Genomic DNA, 24815 nt, shown 5'->3' on the forward strand with positions numbered 1-24815 from the left:
ACATTCAAGATGTCATGTCCCCACAGCAATGTATCAAGTCATCAGCTATTAAATGCAATACATACACATCCAAGATGTCATGTCCCCATATCCTATGTATTAAATCATCAGCTATCATATGCAGTACAAGCATATTCACTATGCCATGTCCCCAAATCCAAAGTTCCAAGTCATCAGCTATCAAATGCAATAAAAACACAATCAATGTGCCATGTCCCTCATCCAATCTACCGAGTCACCAGCTATCAAATGCAATAGAAACACAGTCACTATGCAATGTCCCCACATCACATGTATCAAGTCATCAGCTATCAAATGCAATACAAAGACATTGAATATGTCATGTCCCCACATTCAATGTACCAAGTCATCACATATGAAATGCAATCAAAACACAATCAATGTGCCATGTCACCACATCCAATGTACAAAGTCATCAGCTATTATCAAATACAATATACATTCAAGATGTCATGTCCCCACATCCAATGTATCAAGTCATCAGCTATTAAATGCAATTATACAAACACATTCAATATGCCATGTCCCCACATCCAATGTACCAAGTCATCAGCTATCAAATACAATACATATTCAAGATAATATGTTCCCACATCAAATGTATCAAATACAATAGAAACACAGTCACTATGCAATGTCCCTAGATCACATATACCAAGTCATCAGCTATCAAATACAATACACATTCTACATATCATGTCCCCACGTTCAATGTATCACGTCATCAGATATCAAATGCAATAAAACACATTGATGTGCCATGTCCCCACAGCCAATCTACCAAGTCATCACATATCAAATACAAAAGAAACACATTCAATATGCCATGTCCCCACATCACATGTATCAAGTCATCAGCTATTAAATTCAATACAAACACATTCACTATGCCATGTCCCCACATCCAATGTACATAGTCATCAGCTATCAAATGCAATAAAAACACAATCAATGTGCCATGTCCCCACATCCAATCTACCAAGTCATCACATATGAAATGCAATACAAGGACAATCAATGTGCCATGTCCCCACATCCAATGTATTAAAGAGAAATAGAAAGAAAGAGGGAAAGTAAGAAAGACCTGCCAGTGTCACAAAATAATGAGGAATCAAAATATGCTCATCTGACCGTGATTAAATGCCTAAAACCCCTGGGCCTCCAGGGGTCGATTCCACCTAGGGCCCTATGGCGGGCCCCTGAATGCTCTCTGAACATAATTTAATACCTAAAACCCTCAGAACCCCACGCCAATTAGTGTCATGCCAGTGTCACAAATAAGGTATCAAAATATGCTCATCTGACCGTAATTAAACGCCTAAAAACCCTGAGCTCCCGGGGTTCTACCCCTGGACCTCACCTAGGGCCCCAAGGCGGGTCCCTAGATGCTCATCTGACTGTAATTTAATGCCTAAAACCCCTGGGCCTCCAGGGGTCGATTCCACCTAGGGCCCTAAGGGGGGCTCCTGGATGCTCATCTGAGGGTAATTTATTGCCTAAAACCCCTTAACTTCCAGGGGCTCTGCCCGATAGACCCCACGCCAATTGGTGACCTGCCAGTACGTGTCACAAACAAGGTATCAAAATATGCTCATCTGACCATAATTAAATGCCTAAAACCCCCGACCTTCCGGGGGCCCTAAGGCGGGCCCCTGAATGCTCATCTGAACATAATTTAATACCTAAAACCCTTAGAACCCCACGCCAATTAGTGTCATGCCAGTGTCACAAATAAGGTATCAAAATATGCTCATCTGACCGTAATTAAACGCCTAAAAACCCTGAGCTCCCGGGGGTTCTACCCCTGGACCTCACCTAGGGCCCCAAGGCGGGTCCCTAGATGCTCATCTGACTGCAATTTAATGTCTAAAACCCCTGAGCTTCAGGGGGCTCCACCCCCTGGACCCCACACCAATGAGTGTCCTGCCAGCCTCCAAATATGCTTATCTGACCGTAATTAAATGCCTAAAATCGCCAAGGTTCTGGTGGCTTTGCCGTTTCGACCCCAACAGGTGGCCTAAGATGGGCCTCTGAATGCTTATCTGACCATTATGAAATGCCTCAAATCTCTGGGTTCTTAGGGGGCTTAGCCCCCTTGACCCCATGCAAATTAGTGACTTGTCAGTGTCATGATTGAGGTATAAAAATATACTTGACCCCGCCGGGGGTCTGCCCCTAGACCCTACGCCAATTTACTCTATGCTCTACCTGATCGTAAGTACTTTATCATCCCACCACCCACTTTGAAAAACGTTCAGTAGGGCCTGCATGTAAGAGTGGGGTGATGCAGATTTTTTTTTTTGTCTGCCCCCCCCCAAACGTTTTTGCTCATTACGCCACTGACTGCTGGTCACCATTACGTACCAATATTTGGCTCACATAATTTCAAATTTGGGCCCCCCCCCCCCCTAAGAAATCCTGGATCCGCGCCTGCATGCATCGTGCCATTCAAGTCATCATAATTTGCAGTGTACATGTATTTTGAAGAAAAAAAAGAAAAAAATATATATATTCAAATATGACAAAGTGAACAGAATAAAGTTTTAAATAGTTTATTTCATTTATATAACAGTACATGAATTTACATATAAATGGCAATGCCTGGTCCACTCAAGTCTATAGTAATTAGAACAACTGGCTTTTTCAATAATATTGAATGCACAGGTATCAAATGAATATAACTGAAAAGGTTGGGAGTTGTCACAGAATCTGGTATAAATTCAATCACACTTCACCGGGGTCTAGTTGACTGTACTTGACTCAATGAGTAAGTTTAAGATGAGCTTCTAGTAACCTAGCCAACTGTCTCATGCACATTCTCTGTCATATCTTTCCTAGCTCCTTGCCAACTTTTAAAGCTTGCACACGAGGCAATTCTTCCAGAACTGGGATTAATGATGTACTGATATTTGTTGGAGTTTGATTTTTCTTGCAACCTTACCAGAAGGTGACATGCATCTTTGGATAGCTTCTGATTACTTAGGAAAGTGTCCCAAGCATCTTTTCTGACACATGTATCTTATATACCTACTGTAGTGATATGAATAAAGGTGTTTATGCAGGTTAATGCAACACTGCCATGTACTTTTATTTATATATTCATGCCCATGCATGCTCACTGAAGTGTATACCATTCAGGTGTAGGTCTGCAACTAGTGCAATAATACAATAATAATAATAATAATAATATTGGATATTTATATAGCGCACATATCCACCCTGCAAGGTGCTTGATTGTTATGTGGACATTCAAACAATGTTAGAATGGGAGTGTTAGCTCCTTGGTCATGTTGGTAGAGAGACACATGTTTTGGTGGGCTCTGGGAAAGGAGGTTTCTTATACACATAAGACTCCATGTTGAATTTGGGTGTGTCCTTGGCCGGACCTACATGTATATTGGAGAGATACAGAAATAGCTGTTCAAGTCTGAACCTACAATGTATCACTAAATATGGAACCAAATGGAATTCTTAAATCTTGCGTCCTTGTTGCTTGACTCGTTACACGACTATTATCCATCATGTAAACACTAGTCACTCTAGAACTGGGAATAATTCCCTGGTGGAATGGGTTTCAGTACATCCCTGCCAAATGGAGATACACATCGTAGATCAGCTTCGGATTACCAGGGCAACCATTCCTGGCATATTCTCTACCACTCTTCTCCACAGTAGAATGGTCTGTTCAGAACTAAGAATTATCCTGCTATTTGTTCTAGGAGAGGACGAGCACATCCCTAATAAGTGAATGCCAGCAGTAGATGCAGGAATGCCCCTGAAATGACCTTCCTGTCACCTAGGCAACCATCACTAACCTATCGCCTTCTATACAATTTAAAACTGTTTTATCAATCCTTCACACAGGTAGTCTTACCAGAAGGGGAAACCTGTTCTGGAGTAAAAGCGGGTCCATTTTTACCAATTGAGGGACAGCGCACATCACTCGCAACGATTTTCAGACGACAAGACAAAGGCGTATTCTCTCTAGATTTTGTAATAGCAGAAGTCCCGCTGTTTGTTCTAAAGCGAGGTCCAGCCTTACAAGTTGAGGGCCAGGACTCGTTACTCACAATTGATCATCAAACGATGCTTGATGGCAAGACCTAAGGGAGGGCCACATTCTCTCATTATCTGGGGGTGTTTCACAAAGACCCTAAGTCGAACTTAACTCTAAGTTGTACTTAAAAGTTATGGAGAGCCATTTGTAGCCTTAAAATGAAATATATTAAAAAGCAAAAATTCAAGTATTTCAAACTTTTCATAAATTCCAAATCAAGAACATGAAATCTCCTTGATAATAGAAAATATGAATGATTTGAATCAACATTTTATGCCTTTTAAAATAACTTTGACAAAATATTTTCATAGACGCTAACGGCTTTCCATAATTGTTAAGTCCAACTTAGAGATAAGTTCAACAGAAAGAGATGATACAAAGATGTATAGAGATATTTTTTTTCCTCAATCTAAGTGAGGTCTAGCGGATCCAAAATGGGTGATGGCAGGTACACCCATATATCCCAATGTTTGACTCAAAGAGAGACAAGAGAAAAGCACATAATCTGGAATAAGTTTGTCCTTTAGTTTGTTCTCAGTGAGTCCAATCTCAACGATACCAGATGATGGCCAGCACTCATCCCCCATAACTGTTCCTCCTATGATAGCAGTCTTCTGTCACTCCGATCAGCTACCGGCTGACTTGCCGACACCCTTAGGCATCTTTTTGCTTGATGCGTCCTCCAGTTCCTTGGCCTTGTAGTAGTGTGGAGCAGCCTCTAGCAACCAACCATTCTCTATCTCTATCACCTACATTGTGGAAAATGAGGGTAGGATTAGCAAATGTATGTTATATAGATGCTGACTAAAGGAAGATAAATGTTTAATTCTGTTATGTTTCCATGAAAATATACAAGATCAGGTGCTCCTGCAAATAGCGCAACCATCTTAATTCATCTCTAGTAAATACTTTGTCTTTTGCAAATTTCTATTGTACTTAATGCATATTTTAGACTTACTCATTTTATTGATATACATGTTACTTTATGTTCTTGGCACCCCTAGTGACTTTTGTATACTAGTCGTCTTGGAAAAGGCCCAAGGGTTGGAAGAATTCCACAGTCATTTTTTCTCACCCAGAAACCTTCAGGAGGCATAGTAGGAATAACGATAGAAGAAAAAAAAAATTAAAGTTGTTATACCTGTCTCATGAACTCCTTGGTTGTAAAGACAAGTTCATGGTAGATGAGCCATCTTGGTTGTTCTTCAAAGAGACCGCTATTGGGATGAACCATGACTGTCTGCTGGTGCTTGACTGTCTTGTAGTTACCTCCCTTACTGAAGCGTGCAGTATGGTAGAAGAAACCAGCAGTTACAGCCTGCAATATTCATTTGAAGTTGGGGAAGATTGCATTCAATAGGAATATTTCCTCATTATTACGATATCTACATGAATTGTTTTATTTTCATTTGAATGATTAATAAGATGTAATTATCATCATCATCGCCATCACTGTCATCATGATAAACATTGTCTTCATCAATGTCATCATCAATACCATCATCATCATTAACATTGTCATTAATATCATGATCATCATCATGATTAGTATCATTACCACTAGCACTATTAACATCATTCACCACCAACCACCTCCTCCTCCTCCTCCTCCTCCTCCACATCATCATCATCATCAAATCATAGAATTGCAAGGAGTTTATTCCACCCCACTACTCACCCCACACTTAGATTTGCTTGTAATATTATGTTTTGTATGTGTTTATTGTTTACTTTAAAAAATTATTGTATTTTAATATTGTAATTTTAAGCAGGGGATGATCCCTGATAAACCTCTGTGGTTTTTTATCACCCCCTCTGCAGGTTCATCTTTTGTTTTAATGCTTTTATATTTGATTGTAATTTATATTGTCTTTTATGAATCTGTGGAAATAAATGAAATTGAATTGAAAATTTAAATCGTCTACATCATACATGTTATTATCACCATCATCATCACTATCTTTTCATTGCCACTATAAATCAGACTAGTACATTTCATTGCAATCTTCTAATTTGCCTTGGAGGAGGGAGGGGGGGGGGGAATTACAACTATTAAAGACACTCAGTAGTTAGCTCTCGTGGGGAATTCAACACAGGTGTTTACCCAATAAGAGGCACTGTCATTCCTGTCAATCACCAGAATTAGCCTTCTGTTTCATGACCAGCAGGCCTTATGTAAGGTACTGCGGTTTCTGACCATTCCCCCACATGGTAAAGTCATTATCTCAATTTTCCCTCACCCGGAGATCTCCGAAGTACGAGGGGTATTTCTCGATTGGCCTACGGGTTCACTGTGTGCAGACCCAATATTTGTACACACGTTCATGATTTTTATCCACCAAGTCTGGTGTCAGCGAATTAGGGCCTTCTGTACATGGAAACTGACGAGTGACTCCCTTTAATATAAGAATGTCTTTTTATATTACCTTTCTAATAACAACGCTATCCATACCACAGCTCACAATCTCCATCTCAACTCTCTCCATGAGTCCCTGGAGCTGATCACGAACATCCCGCGCCCGTCTCATCGATCGATGCTGGATGAAGTTCTCAAAGCACCACTGAGTTGAGAATCCAGTCTCTACCCACTGTCCAATGAGAAAAACAATGTTGATAATAGTAATAACAAAGATGATGATAATGATAAAGAAGATGATGATGATGAATAATAATAATGATGCTGATGATGCTGAAGATACTGATGATAATTATAATAATGATAATAATAATAATGATAATGATAATGATGCTGATGATGCTGAAGATACTGATGATAATTATAATAATGATAATAATAATAATGATAATGATAATGATGCTGATGATGATGATGATAATGATAATGAAGATAATGATGATGATGATAATGATGATGATAACTCCTAATCCCTGCCACATCACTATTGTCCTTTGGCAAGGCATTTACCGTAATCTACACTGCCACTCCAAACCCAGGTGAGATACATGAGTACCTGTCGGAAGATATGTGGTGTATGCTTCAGTGCCTTATCGTTGTAGGTCAACCAAAGGTCAATCAATCTGATTTCAGTTTATTCAATGGTGCTTTAAAGTAATATAATGAAGCTGAATTCTAAGTTATAATCCTATTTTTACTCTACAATATCTGCATAAAAATTAATTTACAATATATGATTCAACTTCTTCGGACAAAATTATCAATGACAATGCATAAGCTGTACCTCGTTCTGTCACTCTGTATCAACCAAAAACAGCTGTACAATTAAATTATTGTTATCTACAGGAATTCCCAAATTTGATGTGATTCCTGACTTGAAATTATATTGTAAATTCAGCAGCTTCTCCTAGCACATGAATATTATTGGATAATGTTAACTGCTTTTGTTAATGGCTTATTTTATTACAAAAGTGAAACATCATGGTTCAGTCATTATTACATCTTCCTTTGTGGCTAACAAAAGTGAAATTTTAATGTTTATATAAACACTTCCTCCACAAAGACCACAATCATTTTGTATTTTAAGAGGTAGGATAATTAATTTCAGGTGGATGAAACAAAGTTACTGCATGGCTCTAGTGACTGTGAACACTTATTAATCAGCTTCTGAGTGGGTTGATCGTTGACTTTGTAATATTTAAACATATACAGTACTCATCAAACATGTTTGGTTTGGTTTGGTTGTGTCATCCCTATCTGGAAACTGACAATGCAAATTCGTCTGGGATATGGATATATCTTACACAGGAGTTTCATGATCGTTGATGAAGGATTTTGTGGAAACCATCATTTGACGGAAACAAATCTGTTTTTACAGGAAAGCAAAGGATTCAATACTATCAAACTGATGTAGTCACATGAGACCCTAGAGATATTCCACTGAGCGAAACCTTTGAGAAGTTCAAGGGTATTTTTTCTTCGGTAGCAGCACTCAAGAGATGATAATTATGATGGAGATCTTGTGGAAAACATAAAGTGACCAAAGCAACAAGCCCTTCAACCAATGATGATGAAACTAAAGGATTGCTGCATAAACAATTGAGGCCAAGACATGTAGTTATTGCAGTTAGTCTTCCATTAAGAAACAAAATTCTGCAGTAGTAGTGCATAGTACCTAAGAGATCACACATTCCTATAATGTAAATCTCATTAATTGCGGAAATAAACTGGCCCTTAGATAAAAGATTGATGGGACCATCTGACTGCTGTGAATGAATACGAAGAGTTATTGCAAGAAGGTGAGATCCTCGAAATCTTGAAAGGTACGTCATCTGCAATTGGGGCACCAAAATATTACAATATTTTTATGGTGTTCTTGTGCAAATCACTCATTCACAGAAACAAATTGGCCGTAACGTGAAAAATTTACAGGAATATTCCACTGTTGTGAAAGGAGCCAAAGAGATATTTTAGTTAGTGAGACTTTCCAAATCTCCAAGGGATTTTCTTCTCCAGTAGTGACATCCAAAAGATCACAATGTCCAAGTCAAGGATGAATTGTACGACCTCAAGAATTCCTCTCTGCTTGTGGATTGCATGTGTTTTATCCTTGTTTTCTGGAGCATTGCCTGGGAATGACATAGCGGGCAAGGATGAAAATTGGAGCTCTGTCTCCCCCAGTGGATGCCAGCTCACGAATACCAGCCTCGGTACCAGAGCTATCTGTACTCATCTGGGTCTTTGGTCTGTTCCTCAAGATCTTCCACGCAACACAACAGTACTTGATCTCTCCATCAATCTGATAACAACCCTGTACAATGAGTCTTTCACCTATCTTCCAGACATCATCACACTTGCAATCGGCAGAAATCAACTTTTGGTGATAGAAGACGGTGCCTTTGAGCATTTGGGTAATCTCAAACAATTAATCCTAGAGAGAAACCGCCTAATGTCCCTTCCAGCAGGTTTACTTAGTTCAAATAGACTTCTCTCGGTGCTCCTCCTCGGTAGCAACAAGCTGAGTTCTATTCCAACAAATGCTTTGCCGTGGTCTGATAATATCTCTTTGTTTGATCTGACCAACAACACCATCTCCTTTATAAGACCCTTAGACTTCACACCCCTTCAGAACTGTTCATCGATACGACTATTTCTCAGCAATAATGCATTAAACAATCTTCCATCAAATGCTTTCTCAGCTTTGAACAAAGTCATCGAGTTGGCTCTTTCAAAGAATGCTTTTCAGGAATTTTATATCTCTTCTATTCTAGCAAACAATGAAATTGATGTACTGGTCTTGAAAGGATGCAAAATATATCGTGTAATTCCCCTGAACCAAACTCATAACCATCTAGATGTTTCTCCCAAGATATATATCATAAATCTCCAACTCAACAAGCTTAGCTCCTTCCCAAATTTTGTGTTTTGGGGTTTGAATCAGACAAGTATTTTATTACTTCAGCACAATCACATAAATGTTTTATCAAACAGGACCTTCTGTGGATTAGACCAGCTGGTTGAATTAGATCTATCCCATAATAGCTTGACATCCTTACCCCTAGGCATGTTTTCCTGCAATAAACTGATACAGCGATTGATGCTTGTTGGAAATAATATTGCAAGCTGGTCCATTGGTATATTATCTAATCTATCCTCTCTAAATCACCTAGACCTGGCTCATAACAATATCAAGGATATTGAGAGAAGAACCACCATAACATTTCCTTCCTTAGCATATCTGGATCTTTCTTTTAACAAATTCACAAAGATCAAGAAGTATCTTCTATGGGGTTTCACTAATCTCAAAATATTAAACATGTCTCACAATGAAATACAAGATGCCTATTCTCCAAATGCCTTCACCAAGCTGAAGAACCTCAAAGAGCTTTACCTCACCAATGAACCTAATTACCAAGTCATCAATGGAGCTTTTCGCTACATGGATGCTCTTTGCACATTAGATTTATCAGTTGCACGGGCCGTTATTCATTCGAAACTCCAATTTACAAATACTACATCTCTCGTGAAACTGGCTATGCGTGAAAATGGTTTGATGAGCACAGATTTATTTGATACCATGACCTCTAAATCACTCTTTTTGGGACTTAGATCATTGGTTAGGCTGGACTTAAGCGGGAATTACCTAGATATGTTAGCAGCAGGAACTTTCAACCCCATGAAGAGACTTGAAATACTGCTCCTCTCTCATTCTTCTATCAAAGTCCTAGTTCCCAGTGTTTTTCACAGTCTGATTTCTCTCACAAGATTAGATCTTCGTGACAATGAGATCTCGGCAATTTCTGGAGATTTACTTCAAAGACAGCCCAGGCTTGGATTCTTTTTCTTAACTAATAACAAACTTGATTCGATTCCCAAGACCCTATTCAATAAAACCCCATCTCTGCACCACCTGTTCGTGGAACGCAACAGAATCACAACAATAGAACCTGGAACAGTATTTCCTACAAACAGAACAATAAGAATAGACGCATCGGGAAACCCTTTCTCCTGTACATGCGACTTGAGTTGGTTTGTGGAGTGGCTACGTACAGGCAATGTCGAACTCATCCATCCTGATGACACACTTTGCTCACTCTCTTCCATCAAAGACATGGTGCAATCGCCAATCCTTTCATTCCATCCTGATCAATACTGTGGCATTAATATCCTCATCATCACAGGTGTGTCCTTCTCCATTGTTCTGGTAGCCGTCCTGTGCTTGGTGGCATATCGAAAACGTTGGTGGCTCAACTACAAGCTCTTCCTCCTAAAACTAGCCATCTTTGGCTACGAGGAAATCAACCAAGACTTTGATGCCCAGGACTACGAGTACCAGCTCAACCTGATGTACGATGAGGATGACCAGGAATGGGTCGAATAGATCATGAAGCCAGTCCTGCAGGAGAGGTTTCCACATCTCCAGAAAGTGGCCTTCGGCGATAACGACCTCAACATCGAGATGTACTACATCCAAGCTCTCCACTACGTCGTTGAGAACAGCTTCAAGACTGTCTTCTTAATAAGCAACAACTCTGTGGATGAAGCCTGGTTTCTGACCAAGCTACGCATAGCCCTAGAGCACCTCAATGACACCAGATTGGACAAGGTAATACTGATTTTCCTTGAGGACATCCAGGATGATGATCTTCCGTACCTGGTCCGGTTGTTCATGAGTAAGAACAAACCCTACATGCTGTGGACAGAGGATGAAGATGGCCAGGAACTCTTCTGGGCCCAGTTTGAAAAGAGCATGAGAGCCAACAGGGTGATCAATAGTGTCATTCCTGTTTAACCTGACCGTTACCATTCACCACAAGGCAAACTAATTGTCATCCAACAGACATTAAAAACCTCCAAAACGATATCGGCAAATTTGATTACTGGCAAAGGGCTGAGAACGTTCTACATGTGTAACAGTCAATATGTGTGCCTCTACAATCCACATTCGCAGTTCCCTTGTCCTTTATGTGTATTGAAGTCCAAGGTATTTTGTCCCTTACGTTACCCATGGATCAGACCAGAAAACAACTTTTTGTGTTCATTGTTCTTTGCTGCCGCCAATTTTCATTAAACGGCTGGCATATTAATTACGTCACTTTCTTATGATTCCCGGCACCCAGTCATAGCCTGTTATTTTTGTGCACGCTTTGTTCCTTTAAGCTTCTGATTTTATCTTTCGATTTGGGATTTCTGCTAATTTTGGGGATTTACTTCTGATGAGTGCAAGACGAAAACTAACTCTCAAGATAGCAGAAAGGTCACAATAATGCCTACAGGGACTTTGTAATAGAGGCATAGTGCTACATTGCACATACCTACCAAACTTTATAAGAAAAATTAAGGATCTATATTCTTTAAGAAATAATGTATGTTAAATGTTCACATTTAGATTGTCATATGGATTGTGAAAATTGTAAACAATTAAAGCTGCTGCAATTTTTAACTGTACATAATTAATGTTTTCTTTAAATATTTTTTATTGTAAATCAGGTATAGAAGCTGGACTAGTTGAATTATGGCCTTTGTTTAATGCTTATAGATGTAAGCTTTCATAAGTCATATTCTCAAGTAACGTAAATTAAGGGTATTTAGGACAAATTAATTTTCACACACTTAGTTGTTAACTGTAAATACATTCTCTGTATTTTGTCAAATTTACATTTCTGTCTTTTTGTTGGGATGTCAAATAAACTATAACTCATGAATTCTGAATGTTTCAACAACTGAAGAGGTGTTTGGTAGCCTTTTTGAATTTGGAGGACAACTACTTCATGTAATAAAGGAGGCATAATACTACACAGAATACTGTACGAAAGGTAAAGATTGTAGATATATACATATTTTAACAACATTAGAGTTGTCAACATTTTTTGATTTGTAGCATAAATGTCTAACCTAGTATGTTTAAATTTATTATAATAACATCTACAACTACTATGTAGTGGAATATAATGCACTGCATTTTTAGACTACGATATGGAATGTAAAGGATGTATATGTAGATTGCTGCAATCAAATATTTCCAAGAGTTTTCACTTCCCTATTACTTGTATACCTGGGAGGTGTTTTACAAAGTCTAAGATTGACTTTAAGTTGGACTTAACTATGGCAGGCCATTCATGCCACTGTTTGCTCTCACCATTATGATCTTTAGATAATATTTTTTCCTTCAGTAATGAACTATCGAAAAATGTAAATTCTGTAGATTTGTGACCATGATTTGTACGTTCCTTGGGAGACCAATGCCAGTAAATGGTGAGAGAAAACAGTGGCATGAACGGCCTGCCATAGTTAAGTCCAACTTAAAGTCTTAGTCCATCTTAGTCTTAGTGCAACAGTGTTAAGATCCGAATTCATACTCCCTTAATTTCTTTAATTCATTTCAATAAGATTTACATTTATATGACATATCGTCTGTTGAGAGCTGGGAGGGTGTTGGGTCTATGATGGATATGAATTAACGCCCTTCTGTCTCTCAACAGAGTCAGACGAAACATGGTACCATCATTCACAACTCCATTCTAAATCTGTGTAATGTTGGTGACCTGCTATTTCTTTTGTATCCATTATTATTATCATTTTATTTCATTATAAACTTCTTAATTTATAGACAAACCTAGCCTAATTACTTTGGATGTTAAATACAATTATTACAAAATGTTGTACTCATGAGCTAACATTACTTTATTTGATAATGTCTAATAAATTGATTGTAGTACGATGTTGTTCATATATCTATGTATCAGATTCTGCATTTTTTTTAAACTTTGTGTACAATATTTCTATCATTGTTATCCATTTATTTGTAGTTTTATTCATATTTGAAATCCAACCACAAGTTTTGGTTGCAATAAAGAAATACTTAGTTCTTTGAAGAAAAAAAAATACTGTGCAAACCTTAACAAAAGAAGAGCTGTCTAAGTATAATGAAATATGTAGAATGAATGTGTTATAATCAAATATCATTCTTAATTTATTATAGATAATTAGCAAATGCTTTTATCGATTTTACTGGTTATATCATTCAGTTGATATTTCTTATGGTGGCTGTATGATACATGCTCCGGTGAATCCCAATTGTTACCTTAAACCTAAATCTTTGGCAAAATAAAGCTCGGAGCAACCGTAGATGTAGCAAATGGTCAGGTCCCCTCTGTGAATCTTGACCCACTTGAGTTCTTTGGCAAGGTCATAGGAGCAGTTCTTTAAAAAATTGTTTTAATTCATTTTTCTTAATGTATGTATATACACTATTATGATCGGCACATTTGCACCAAGTTTTATGGGAATAACATTTAAGCTTGTACTAAGATAAGAAAGTTCTATTGGTACACTTTATTAGAATTTTAAATCTACAATCAATAACTTCCTGAAAAACCTGAAGTCATATTTGCTCCACTACTTGTACCACACGTAATAATTATCTGACTTGTTTATATCACTATCAATAAATTGGATCGAAGCACAATTAATGTATGGTTTCTTACTTCTACGACCAACGACAATTTGACCTTAATTAACCCCTAGTATAGTACAACTTACCTCTCTGGTACTAGGTACTCTAGGACATGATTTTAAGAATACAAAATCAGACCAAACGCTCTATCGTGATAACCATGATTTTTGAGGTAAATCAAGGTTTTTGAGCACTGACCTTTGACCTTATGAGTCAGAAATATAAATTCATCTCCTTACGATTGTGCATACAAAACTCAAATTCACTTGACTGTATAAATGATTCATTAAAAATTATGTTAACCAAAGTACTGTAACACATGGTAAATACAAAAAATGGGGTGAACATAAATAAAAATTGAGAAAAGTATTTTTGATATAATTTTCCGTGCAAGAATGATCCATATTTTGTTGTAATTTCTTTCATTCATTATAAATTTTAAAAAATGAATATGGTCTGCATCATTCCTTGGGAAAATACTCTCACCACACACATTTTCAGATTTTGGTTACATCACCCCAAAATTCTATTCACTCCATTTCATGCATGGACTAATCTGTGATTTCAATGTACAGTGACCTTTGGCCTTTAACCTTTGAACCACCTTTTCATATTCATATGGTTGTTCTTAACATTACAAGAATAAAGAAGCATATCATTCTCTAACATGGTTGTACACATTGAGCATAATGTGAGATGATCACTGCCTGGAGCAGGCGCGGATCCAGGGGGGGGGGGCGAGCGGGCCTTGCCCCCCCCCCCCCCGCCAAAAAAAAAAAAAAAAGGAAAGAGAGAGAAGGAAAAGAAGGGAAAGGGAAAGAGGAGAAGGGGGGGGGACTTGCCTTCCAGGCTGTTGCCTCCCCCCCCCCCCCAATCAAAAAATAAAAGAAAAGGAAGGAAAGGGAAAGAAAAAAGAAAAGAGGAGATAAAGGGAAGGAAAAAGAGGAAGAAGAAAAGAGAAGAAGGGGGATATCAGTTGCAATTTTCCCGCCAACAAGTTGTGGATTTAGGGGGGAGGCCCTTGGTTCCCCCCCCCCCCCCCGTCCCCGCTTAAAATGAAAAGGAAAAGAGGAGAGCTAAAAGGGAACAAAAAAGAGGAAGAAGAAAAGAAAAGGGAGAAAAGAAGGGGAGAGTAGTTGCGGTTAATCCCGCCAACAATGTGTGGAGCGGGGTGAAGGTCAAAATGACCTTCCCCCCCCCCCCCCCCAGCAAACCTAAAAGACAGAGAGAAGAAAGGGAAGGGAAAGGGAAAGAGGAGAGAAAGGGAAAGAAGAAAAAAGAGAATGAAGAAAGGTAAGGGATATCAGTTGTAATTTTCCCGCCGACAAGGTGTAGATCGGGGGGGGGGGGGGGAGGGGGGCTTTGGGGAAATAAAATTAAAACGTGTTTTTTTTTTCTAATTCCATTAACGGTGTTTTACAAATAATGCTGAAATTTCACAATTCTCCGAGATTTTTCCTCACTTTTAAGTAAATTATACTTTTTTATGCGTTTGTTGGAAAATGACAAATTCCTAAATTTACAGCCAGGCAAGAAAATGCTTCTTGAAATGCCTACATGTCAGGGCCCGCGTAACGGCGGGGATCGGGATCCTCGAGGCCCGCTCCCCCCCCCCCCCCCCACACACTTTTTTTGAAAAATATATTAAAGAGAAATAGAAAGAAAGAAAGCAAGAAGGAAAAAATAGTTAACTGCCAGTGTCACATTATAATGAGGTATCAAAATATGCTCATCTGACCATGATTAAAATGCCTAAAACCCCTGAGCTTCTGGGGGCTCTGCCCCCTGGACCCAACAAGAGCCCTAAGGCGGGCCCCTTGATACTCATCTGACCGTAATTGAATGCCTAAAACCCTTGAGCTTCCGGGAGCCCTGCCCCCTGAACCCCACGCCAATTGGTGACCTGCCAGTGTCACAATTAGGTATCAAAATAATGGTCATCTGACCGTAATTAAATGCCTAAAACCCCTGATTTCTGGGGGCTCTGCCCCCTGGACCCCACGTAAAATATTGTCCTGCCAGTGTCACAAAATAATAAGGTATCAAAAAAATGCTCATCTGACCGTAATTAAACGCCTAAAACCCCTGAGCTTCTGGGGGCTCTGCCCCATGGACCCAACAAGAGCCCTAAGGCGGGCCCCTTGATACTCATCTGACCGTAATTGAATGCCTAAAACCCTTGAGCTTCCGGGAGCCCTGCCCCCTGAACCCCACGCCAATTGGTGACCTGCCAGTGTCACAATTAGGTATCAAAATAATGGTCATCTGACCGTAATTAAATGCCTAAAACCCCTGAACTTCCGGGGCTCTTCCCCCTGGACCCCACCTAGGGCCCAAAGGCGGATTATGCCCCCCCCCCCCCTCCACGATTTTTCTGATTGCTCGAGAACGCATATGGATGGTGCCCCGCCACTCGCTGACTTTTTTCTTTCGCTTCCCTTTCTTAGGAAGAAAAGGGAGAAGACGAAGAACATTTTTTTCTTCTTTCTCTAATAATTTAATGTAACGTAAAAGCTTCCGCGCTTCGCGTGGGAGGGGAAGGGGGGAACTGAATTTAGACGAGGATTAAAAGTCATAACGGTACAACGAATCTTCTTCTTTCGCTAATGATTTATTGAAATGTCGACGCTTCCGCGCTTCGCGGAGGAGGTAGGGGAAAAACTCACCCCTCCCTACACCCACCCCCCCCCCCATTACGTCACTGCTGGTCACCATTACGTACCAATATTTGGCTCGCATAATTTCAAATTTGGGCCTCCCCCCTAAGAAATCCTGGATCCGCGCCTGGCCTGGAGTAAAGAAGTTCACCCTAGCGTTATCGGCATGAACTATCTTTAGGTCGGTAGAAAAATGTTTTACCAAAATTGTTTACCAAAAGCACAGTGACGATGCTGAAAATCTCTTTTGAACACTTGTACCTGAATGAAATGAAGGTACTAATGGGGGGGGGGGGGGGGGGCGGGGGCCGTCGGGGGGGGGGGGGCTGAGAGAGGATTAATGAGAGAGAGCTTGACAGAAATAGACAATTATATGAATGCTCTTTTTATCGACTTTCTTTTTATTCTTCTCAGTCTTAAAATAGGCCGGCAGCCAAGTGATAAAGTGCCTCAAAATCCTAATTTAAAGTCTTCTTTTACCTGGACCTACGTATACAGGCCCGAATTCACATTTGTGAACTCGGGCCATTAAGTCCCAGGCATAATTTTATTTTTCTATCGTTCATTATACGCTTGTACAAAATACTATTGGACCATCTTAGGCGTGTGTCCGGTTTTCGCATGTTGTTCCCGGAGAGTCTCCGGACGCGCGGGTTCGGCTGCCTATGCCGGATCTTTGTGTTTCTTTTGTCGGGGCCTGTTCGGTGCGCAATATTTTATGTTGCTCGTTGCTAGGTCGGACAGACCTTGAGCTTGCTCGACCTGGCAACGGCAGACTGTTGTACGCTGAATGGGCCTTGGCGGGGGGGACCCGGGGATCTGGCGCTGGCGAATGGGTTCGTGCGTCTCTGGTCTCTCTGGGAGCGGACATGTGTAGAATTTGATGCACGTTGATGATGGTCCATTATTTAATTTATACTGGGAATCTCGCTCAACAAGCCTAGCTTTTCTGAGATTCCCTTTTTTCCCCTCTCAGTTAAATCAAGCAATTTAAAATATGTTGTTTAATTCTCAATCATAAATGTACTTTGTAAACTTATTTGATTACGAACATACTTGTCAGTTTTTCGTTACTTGTATAATTCATTTGTTCTATTATATATTGTATTACTGTATGGTTTATATATGTCATTTAATTTGTGGATATTTGAGTGGAAAATAAATAAATCAAATCAAATCAAATCAAATCAAATCATAATAAGTGTTCACACCATTAACACGCATGTTTCTCCTCCACTTACACACACCGGTCATGTCCAGTAGTGCCCCTTTTTTAAATTCCCTATTGGCATACCTTAAGTATGTACGAAATTGCCCCCTTCATTAGGATCCATCCGAATTCATACCCCCCCCCCCTCTCTACACGAACACTAACACACACACACATACAGACAAAACGTCCGAAGTGGGGATATGGATTTTTTTTTACAGGGAAGTGGGATATCACCAACTAGCATTAATTTTAAACTCATCATATTTTTATCGAAAAAAAATATAAAGCTATATCAAGAGTGTCATTAAAAAAATAAAATTAATGGGAGAATGAAATAGATTTAAAAAAAATTGACGCATCAATCACATTAGATGTGGGGAGATAGGGATAGACACATACCAACAGACATGATCCCACATTCTATTCGGAATTTTGGTCGGCACGTTTTTCAAATTTTAGGCCCCCCCCCCCCCGCCCCCCTATTGGCAAATCTTGGATCCGCCACTGGTGTCTCCACATCTAATCTACAGAGTCATCAGATATCAACCTAAATACAAACACATTCAATTTGCCATATCCCCACATCCAAGTACCAAGACATCAGCTATCAAATGCAATACAAACACAATGTGCCACATCCCCCCCATCCAATCTACCGAGTCATCAGCTATCCGATGCAATAGAAACACAGTCACTATGCAATGTCCCCACATTCAATGTACCAAGTCATCACATATGAATTACAATACAAACACAATCAATGTGCCATGTCCCCCAATCCAATGTATTAAGTCATCAGCTATTAAATGTAATACAAACACATTTAATATGCCATGTCCCCACATCCAATGCACCAAGTCATTAGCTATATCAAATACAAACACATTCAATATGCCATGTCCCCACATCCAATGAACCAAGTCATCAGCTATCAAATGCAATAAAAAAAAATCAATGTGCGATGTCCCCACATCAAATCTACCGAGTCATCAGCTACCAAATGCGATATAAATACAGTCACTATGCAATGTCCCCACATCACATGTACCAAGTCATCAGCTATCAAATACAATACACATTCAAGATGTCACATCCCCACATCCATCCATCCAATGTATTACGTCATCAGCTACCAAATGCAATACGATTAACACATTCAATATGCCATGTTCCCACATTCAATGTACAAAGTCATCACATATATGAAATGCAATAAAAACACAATCAATGTGCCATGTCCCCACATCCAATGTTTTATTGAGAAATAGAAAGAAAGAGGGAAAGTAAGAAAAAACCTTGAGCTTCCGCCCTTGATTCCAACCTAGGGCCCTAAGGCGGGCCACTGGATGCTCATCTGACGGTGATTTATTGCCTAAGACCCCTGAGCTTCGGGGGGCTCCACTCCCTGAACCCCACGCCAATTAGTGTCTTGCCAGTGTCACAAATAAGGTATTAAAAAAATGTTCATCTGACGGTAATTTTATGCCTAAAACCCCTGAGCTTCCGGGGGCTCAAGCCCCTGGACCCCACGCCAGTTAGTGACCTACCAGTGTCATAAATAAGGTATCAAAATATGCTCATCAGACCTTAATTAAATGCTTAAATCCCCTGAACATCAGGGGCTCTGCCCCCTGGACCTCACCTACATGTAGGGCCCCTAAGGCTGGTCACTAGATGCTCATCTGACGGTAATTTTATGCCTAAAACACCTGAGCTTCTGGGGGCTCCGCTCTCCGGACCCTACGCCAATGACTGTCCTGCCAGTCTCCCAAAATTAATAAGTTATCAAAATATGCTCATCTGACCGTAATTAAATGCCTAAAACCCCTGAGCTTCCCTGGGCTTCTCCGCCTCGACCCCAACAGGGGGCCTAAGGCGGGCCCCTGAATGCTTATCTGAGCGTTATAAAATGCCTCAAATCTCTGCCCCCTTGACGCCATGCCAATTAGTGACCTGCCAGTGTCATGATTAAGTTATCAAAATATGCTCATCTGGCCGTAATTAAATGCCCATACCCCCTGAGCTTCTGGGGGCTCTGCCCCTAGACCCTATGCAATTTAGGGTACGCTCTACTTGATTCTAAATACTTTAGGCTCCCCCTACCACTTTGAAAAAAGTTCAGCGGGGCCTGCATATAAGAGTGGGATGATGCTGATTTTTTTGTCTGCCCCCCTCCCCAAACGTTATTGCTCATTACGTCACTGCTGCATGGTCACCATTACGTACCAATATTTAGCTCGCATAATTTCAGATTTGGGCCCCCCAAGAAATCCTGGATCCACTGCATGTATTGTGCCATCCAACTCATCATAATTTGCAGTGTACATGTATTTTGAAGAAGAAAAAAAAATATATTCAAATATGACAAAGTGAACAGAATAAAGTTTTAAATAGTTTTATTTCATTTATATAACAGTACATGAATTTACATATAAACGGCAATGCCTGATCCACTTAAGTCTGAAGTAATTAACCCTCACAAGAACGACTGGCTTTTTCAATAATATTGAATGCATAGGTATCAAATGAATATAACTGAAAAGGTTGGGAGTTGTCACAGAATCTGGTATAAATTCAATCACTATTCGCCAGGGTCTTGTTGACTGTATTGGACTCAAGGGGCACGTACTTTGAGATGAGCTTCTAGTAACTTAGCCAACTGTATCATGCACATTTTCTGTCAAATCTATCCCCTGTGCCAATTTTTAAAGCTCACAAACAAGGTAATTCTTCAAAAACTGGGAGTAATGATGTCCTGATGTTTGTTGGAGTTTGAGTTTTTCTTGGAACCTTACCAGAAGGTGGCATGCATCTTTAGACAGCTTCTGGTTACCTTGGAGACTGTCCCAAGCATCTTCTTTGACACATGTATCTTCTATACCGACTATTATCCACCACATAAACACTAGTCATTCTAGAACTGGGAATAATTCCCTGGTGGAATGGGTTTCAGTACATCCCTGCCAAATGGAGATACACATCGTAGATCAGCTTCAGGTTACCAAGGCAACCATTCCTGGAATATTCTTTACCATTCTTTAAAAGAAACTAATGATCTGGTGAGAACTGGAATAATTCTGCTATTTGTTCTAAAAGAGGACTATATAGCACATCCTCAAGAAGTGACGGCCAGCAGTAGATGCAGAAATGCACTATAAATGAGCTTTATAGTGAGCTATCACCTTCAATACAATGTGAAACTGCTTAGATAATCCTTCACAAAAGTATTCTTACCAGAAGGGGAAACCTGTTTTCGGGGAAACCTGTTCTGGGGTAAAATCTGGTGCATTCCTACCAATTGAGGGCAGCGCAAATCACTCGTTATGATCCTCAAGATGACAAGACAAAGGCGGATTCTCTCTAGATTTTGGAATAGCAGATGTCTTGCTATTAGTTCTAAAGGAAGGTCTAGTCTCAAAAGTTGAGGGCCAGGACTCATTACTCACAATTGATCCTAAGACGATGTTTGACTCAAAGAGAGACAAGAGAAAGGCACATAATCTGGAATAAGTTTGTCCTTATAGTTTGTTCCAAATGAGTCCCATCTCAACGATATCAGATGATGGCCAGCAATACTCATCCCCATAACTGGTCCTCCTATGATACCGGTCTTCTGTAACTCCGTAATCAGCTACCGGCTGACTTGCCGACACCCTTCGGCATCTTCTTGCTTGATGCATCCTCTAGTTCCTTGGCCTTGTAGTAGTGTGGAGCAGCCTCTAGCAACCAACTATTCTCTATCTCTATCACCTATATCGTGGAATATGAGGGGAGGATTAGAAAAAAGTATATCAGATCCTGACTAAAGAAAAATAAATGTTTAAAGTTGCTCAAGCGTGGCTATATAGTCATTCGTGAAGTACCCGATAGGCAACGAGGCGATCACTCCCGATCACTATATAACACTCAGCATCAAGTAAAGCGTGGCTGGAATGCTCCCCTGGGAGTGGAGATTGTGCACACATTGTGTGCGGGCAGGCAAGCAGTGAATCCAAGGACCGGGGTAATAGTATATCTATAAAGCGCTTAGAGACATTTGTATTAAGCGCTATATAAAAGTGGAATATTATTATTTTTATTACACTCCCGTGCATACGTCCGTGTGATGCCCTCTATATACCCACGCTTGAACAACTTTCATATACAAGATCAAGTGCCTCTGCAAATGGTTGAGACTTCTAGTGCAACCGTCTTAATTGTGTTAAAGTAAATACTTTGTCTATAGCAAATGTCTATCATGCTTTTATACTTAATGCATATTTCAGACTTACTCATTTTATTCACATACATGTTACTTAATATGTTCTTGGCACCCATACTGAATTTCCTATAGTCTTGGAAAAGGCCCAAGGGTTGTAAGAATTCCACATTCCTTTTTTTTTTGCCAAGAAACCTTCAGTAGGCACAGCTGGAATAAAAATAAAAGGGAACAAATAATTTTAAATTGTTATACCTGTCTCATGAACTCCTTGGTTGTAAAGACAAGTTCATGGTAGATGAGCCATCTTGGTTGTTCTTCAAACAGACCGCTATTGGGATGAACCATGCCTGTCTGTTGGTGCTTGACTGTCTTGTAGTTACCTCCCTTACTGAAGCGTGCAGTATGGTAGAAGAAACCAGCGGTTACAGCCTGCAATATTCATTCAAAGATAGGAAAGATAGTTATTACTATTGCATTCAATAGGAATGTTTCCTCATCATTATGATTTAAATTATCATCATCATCACCATCATTGTCGACATAATAATCACTATCTTCATCAATGTCATCATCAATACCATCATCATCATTAACATCGTCATTAATATCATGATCATCATTATGATTAGTATCATTACCACTAGCACTATTAACATCATTCACCACCTCATCATCATCGAAACATAGAATTGCAGGGAGTTTATTCCACCCCACTACTCACCCCACACATAGATTTGCTTGTAATATTTATATATGCTTTGTATGTGTTTATTGTTTCTTTAAAAAAAAAATTATTGTATTTTAATATTGTAATTTTAAGCAGGGGATAATCCCCGATAAACCTCTGTGGTTTTTTATCACCCCCTCTGCAGATTCATCTTTTGTTTTAATGATTTTATATTTGATTGTAATTTATATTGTCTTTTATGAATCTGTGGAAATGAAATTGAATTGAAATTTAAATCATCTTCATCATACACGTTATTATCACTATCATCATCACCATCTTATCATTGCCACTATAAATCAGACTTGTACATTTCATTTCAATCTGAGAGGGGGGAACACACTACAAGTATTGATATAAGAATGTCTTATTACCCTACCTTTCTAATAACGACACTATCCATACCACAGCTCACAATCTCCATCTCAACTCTCTCCATGAGTCCCTGGAGCTGATCACGAACATCCCGTGCCCGTCTCATCGATCGATGCTGGATGAAGTTCTCAAAGCACCATTGAGTTGAGAAGCCAGTCTCCACCCACTGCCCAATGAGAAAAACATTAATGATAATAGTAATAATGATAATGATAAAGATGATGATGATAATAATGATAGATAATGATAATGATGCTAATGATAATGAAGATATTGATGATGATAATTATAATAATGATAATAATAATGACAATGATAATGATAATGATGCTGATGCTGATGATGATGAAGAAAATGATGATGATGAAAATGATGATGATAATGATAATAATAATGATAATGATGATGATGATAACTCCTAATCCCTGCCTCATCCCTATTGTCCTTTGGCAAGGCATTTAATCTACATTGCCACTCTAAACCCAGGTGAGGTACATGTACATGAGTAGTGCCTTATCGTTGTAGGTCAACCAAAGGTTAATAAATCTGATTTCAGTTTATTCAATGGTGCTTTAGAGAAATATAATGAAGCTGAATTTTGTAAACTACAATATATGCATTACAATCAATTTAAAAAATATGATTCAACTCCTTGAGACAAAAGTATCAACGACAATGCTTAAATTGCACCTCGTTCTGTCATTCTGCATCAGCTAAAAACGGCTGTACAATCCAATTCTTGTTATGTAGGGGAATTCCCAAATATGATATGATTCCTGACTTGAGTATAATAATAATACAAATCATCTTCGTTTGATCAAAATCGGTTCAGAGACGGCTGAAATATCCATAAATATAACCATGTCTGATATTAATTTTGTGGTGCCCCACAAATATTCAGCAATTTTGAACCAGCCTTAAAAAACGGTCTAAAAAAACCTTCAAAGCTATTTTAGGTTCTAAAAAGGCACTAGAAATGTCATAAATAAAAATAAGAGCAATAACCATACACTTTGAAGGCATTTTCAGTCTTTAACAATTCAATTCACATAAATTCAAAAATGGTTTTATTACAGCACAAACATGGTTTATACAAATACAATTTTACATGAAAGACAGTGGCTGGAATATTCATGTTTACATGTAGGCAAAATAGATAACACTTTTAAAGATATACATGTAAAAAAAAACTAGCAATATACAAAATAGGACTTTGATTCTGTAACTAAAAACCATAAACACATTGCATAAGTTATTAGAAATACAACAAAAACATGAGCTGTTATTGCTTACAAATTTCCTATTATGTCATAAAAGTCAATATAAACATGGTAAAAGGATTAAAATCGGTATATACATCTAAAACAGCCGACTTCGGGGGGAGGAGACAAGCACTCAGTTTACCTGCGATAACGATAAAAAGTAAAAAATAATAGTTTTTCAACTTTTGTTGAGTATATCAACTAAAAATGACAGTGGGCTATTTTTAAACCTTTTTGTTTTTAATTGAAATTGCTGATAAATGGTAATACGGCGAAGAGATATGATAGTGTGTTTTTGTGAGGTAACCAGGTCTGACAAATAAAGTGATTTGAAAGGGGTTTTGCGAATTTTCTACAAAGTGCTAGTCTCCTCTCCCCAAGAGTTGGTAAATTACATACTTGAATACTATAATAAATGCTTAGCCAATCG

General features: G+C 39.1%; 1 protein-coding gene across 2 annotated transcripts in view; it reads right to left on the bottom strand.

The window, feature by feature from the left end:
* Positions 1 to 24815, bottom strand: part of LOC115919037 (pre-mRNA-splicing factor ATP-dependent RNA helicase DHX16-like) — a 50021-nt gene that overhangs the window by 15604 nt on the left and 9602 nt on the right. The window contains exons 2-4 of one of the 2 annotated variants that reach the window (XM_030997600.1): positions 23128 to 23289; positions 5220 to 5396; positions 4349 to 4827 (exon numbers count right to left, since the gene is read on the bottom strand). In XM_030997600.1, coding sequence (XP_030853460.1) covers positions 4705 to 4827; positions 5220 to 5396; positions 23128 to 23289 — 462 coding nt within the window. In that variant the 3' untranslated portion in view covers positions 4349 to 4704. Of the gene's footprint in view, positions 1 to 4348; positions 4828 to 5219; positions 5397 to 23127; positions 23290 to 24815 lie in introns of those variants that run through there. The other variant, XM_030997601.1, reaches the window with a different exon arrangement.

Source organism: Strongylocentrotus purpuratus, unplaced genomic scaffold, assembly GCF_000002235.5.
Source record: "Strongylocentrotus purpuratus isolate Spur 01 unplaced genomic scaffold, Spur_5.0 spur5_scaffold_4, whole genome shotgun sequence".
In the NCBI taxonomy this organism is placed as follows: Eukaryota; Metazoa; Echinodermata; class Echinoidea; order Camarodonta; family Strongylocentrotidae; genus Strongylocentrotus; species Strongylocentrotus purpuratus.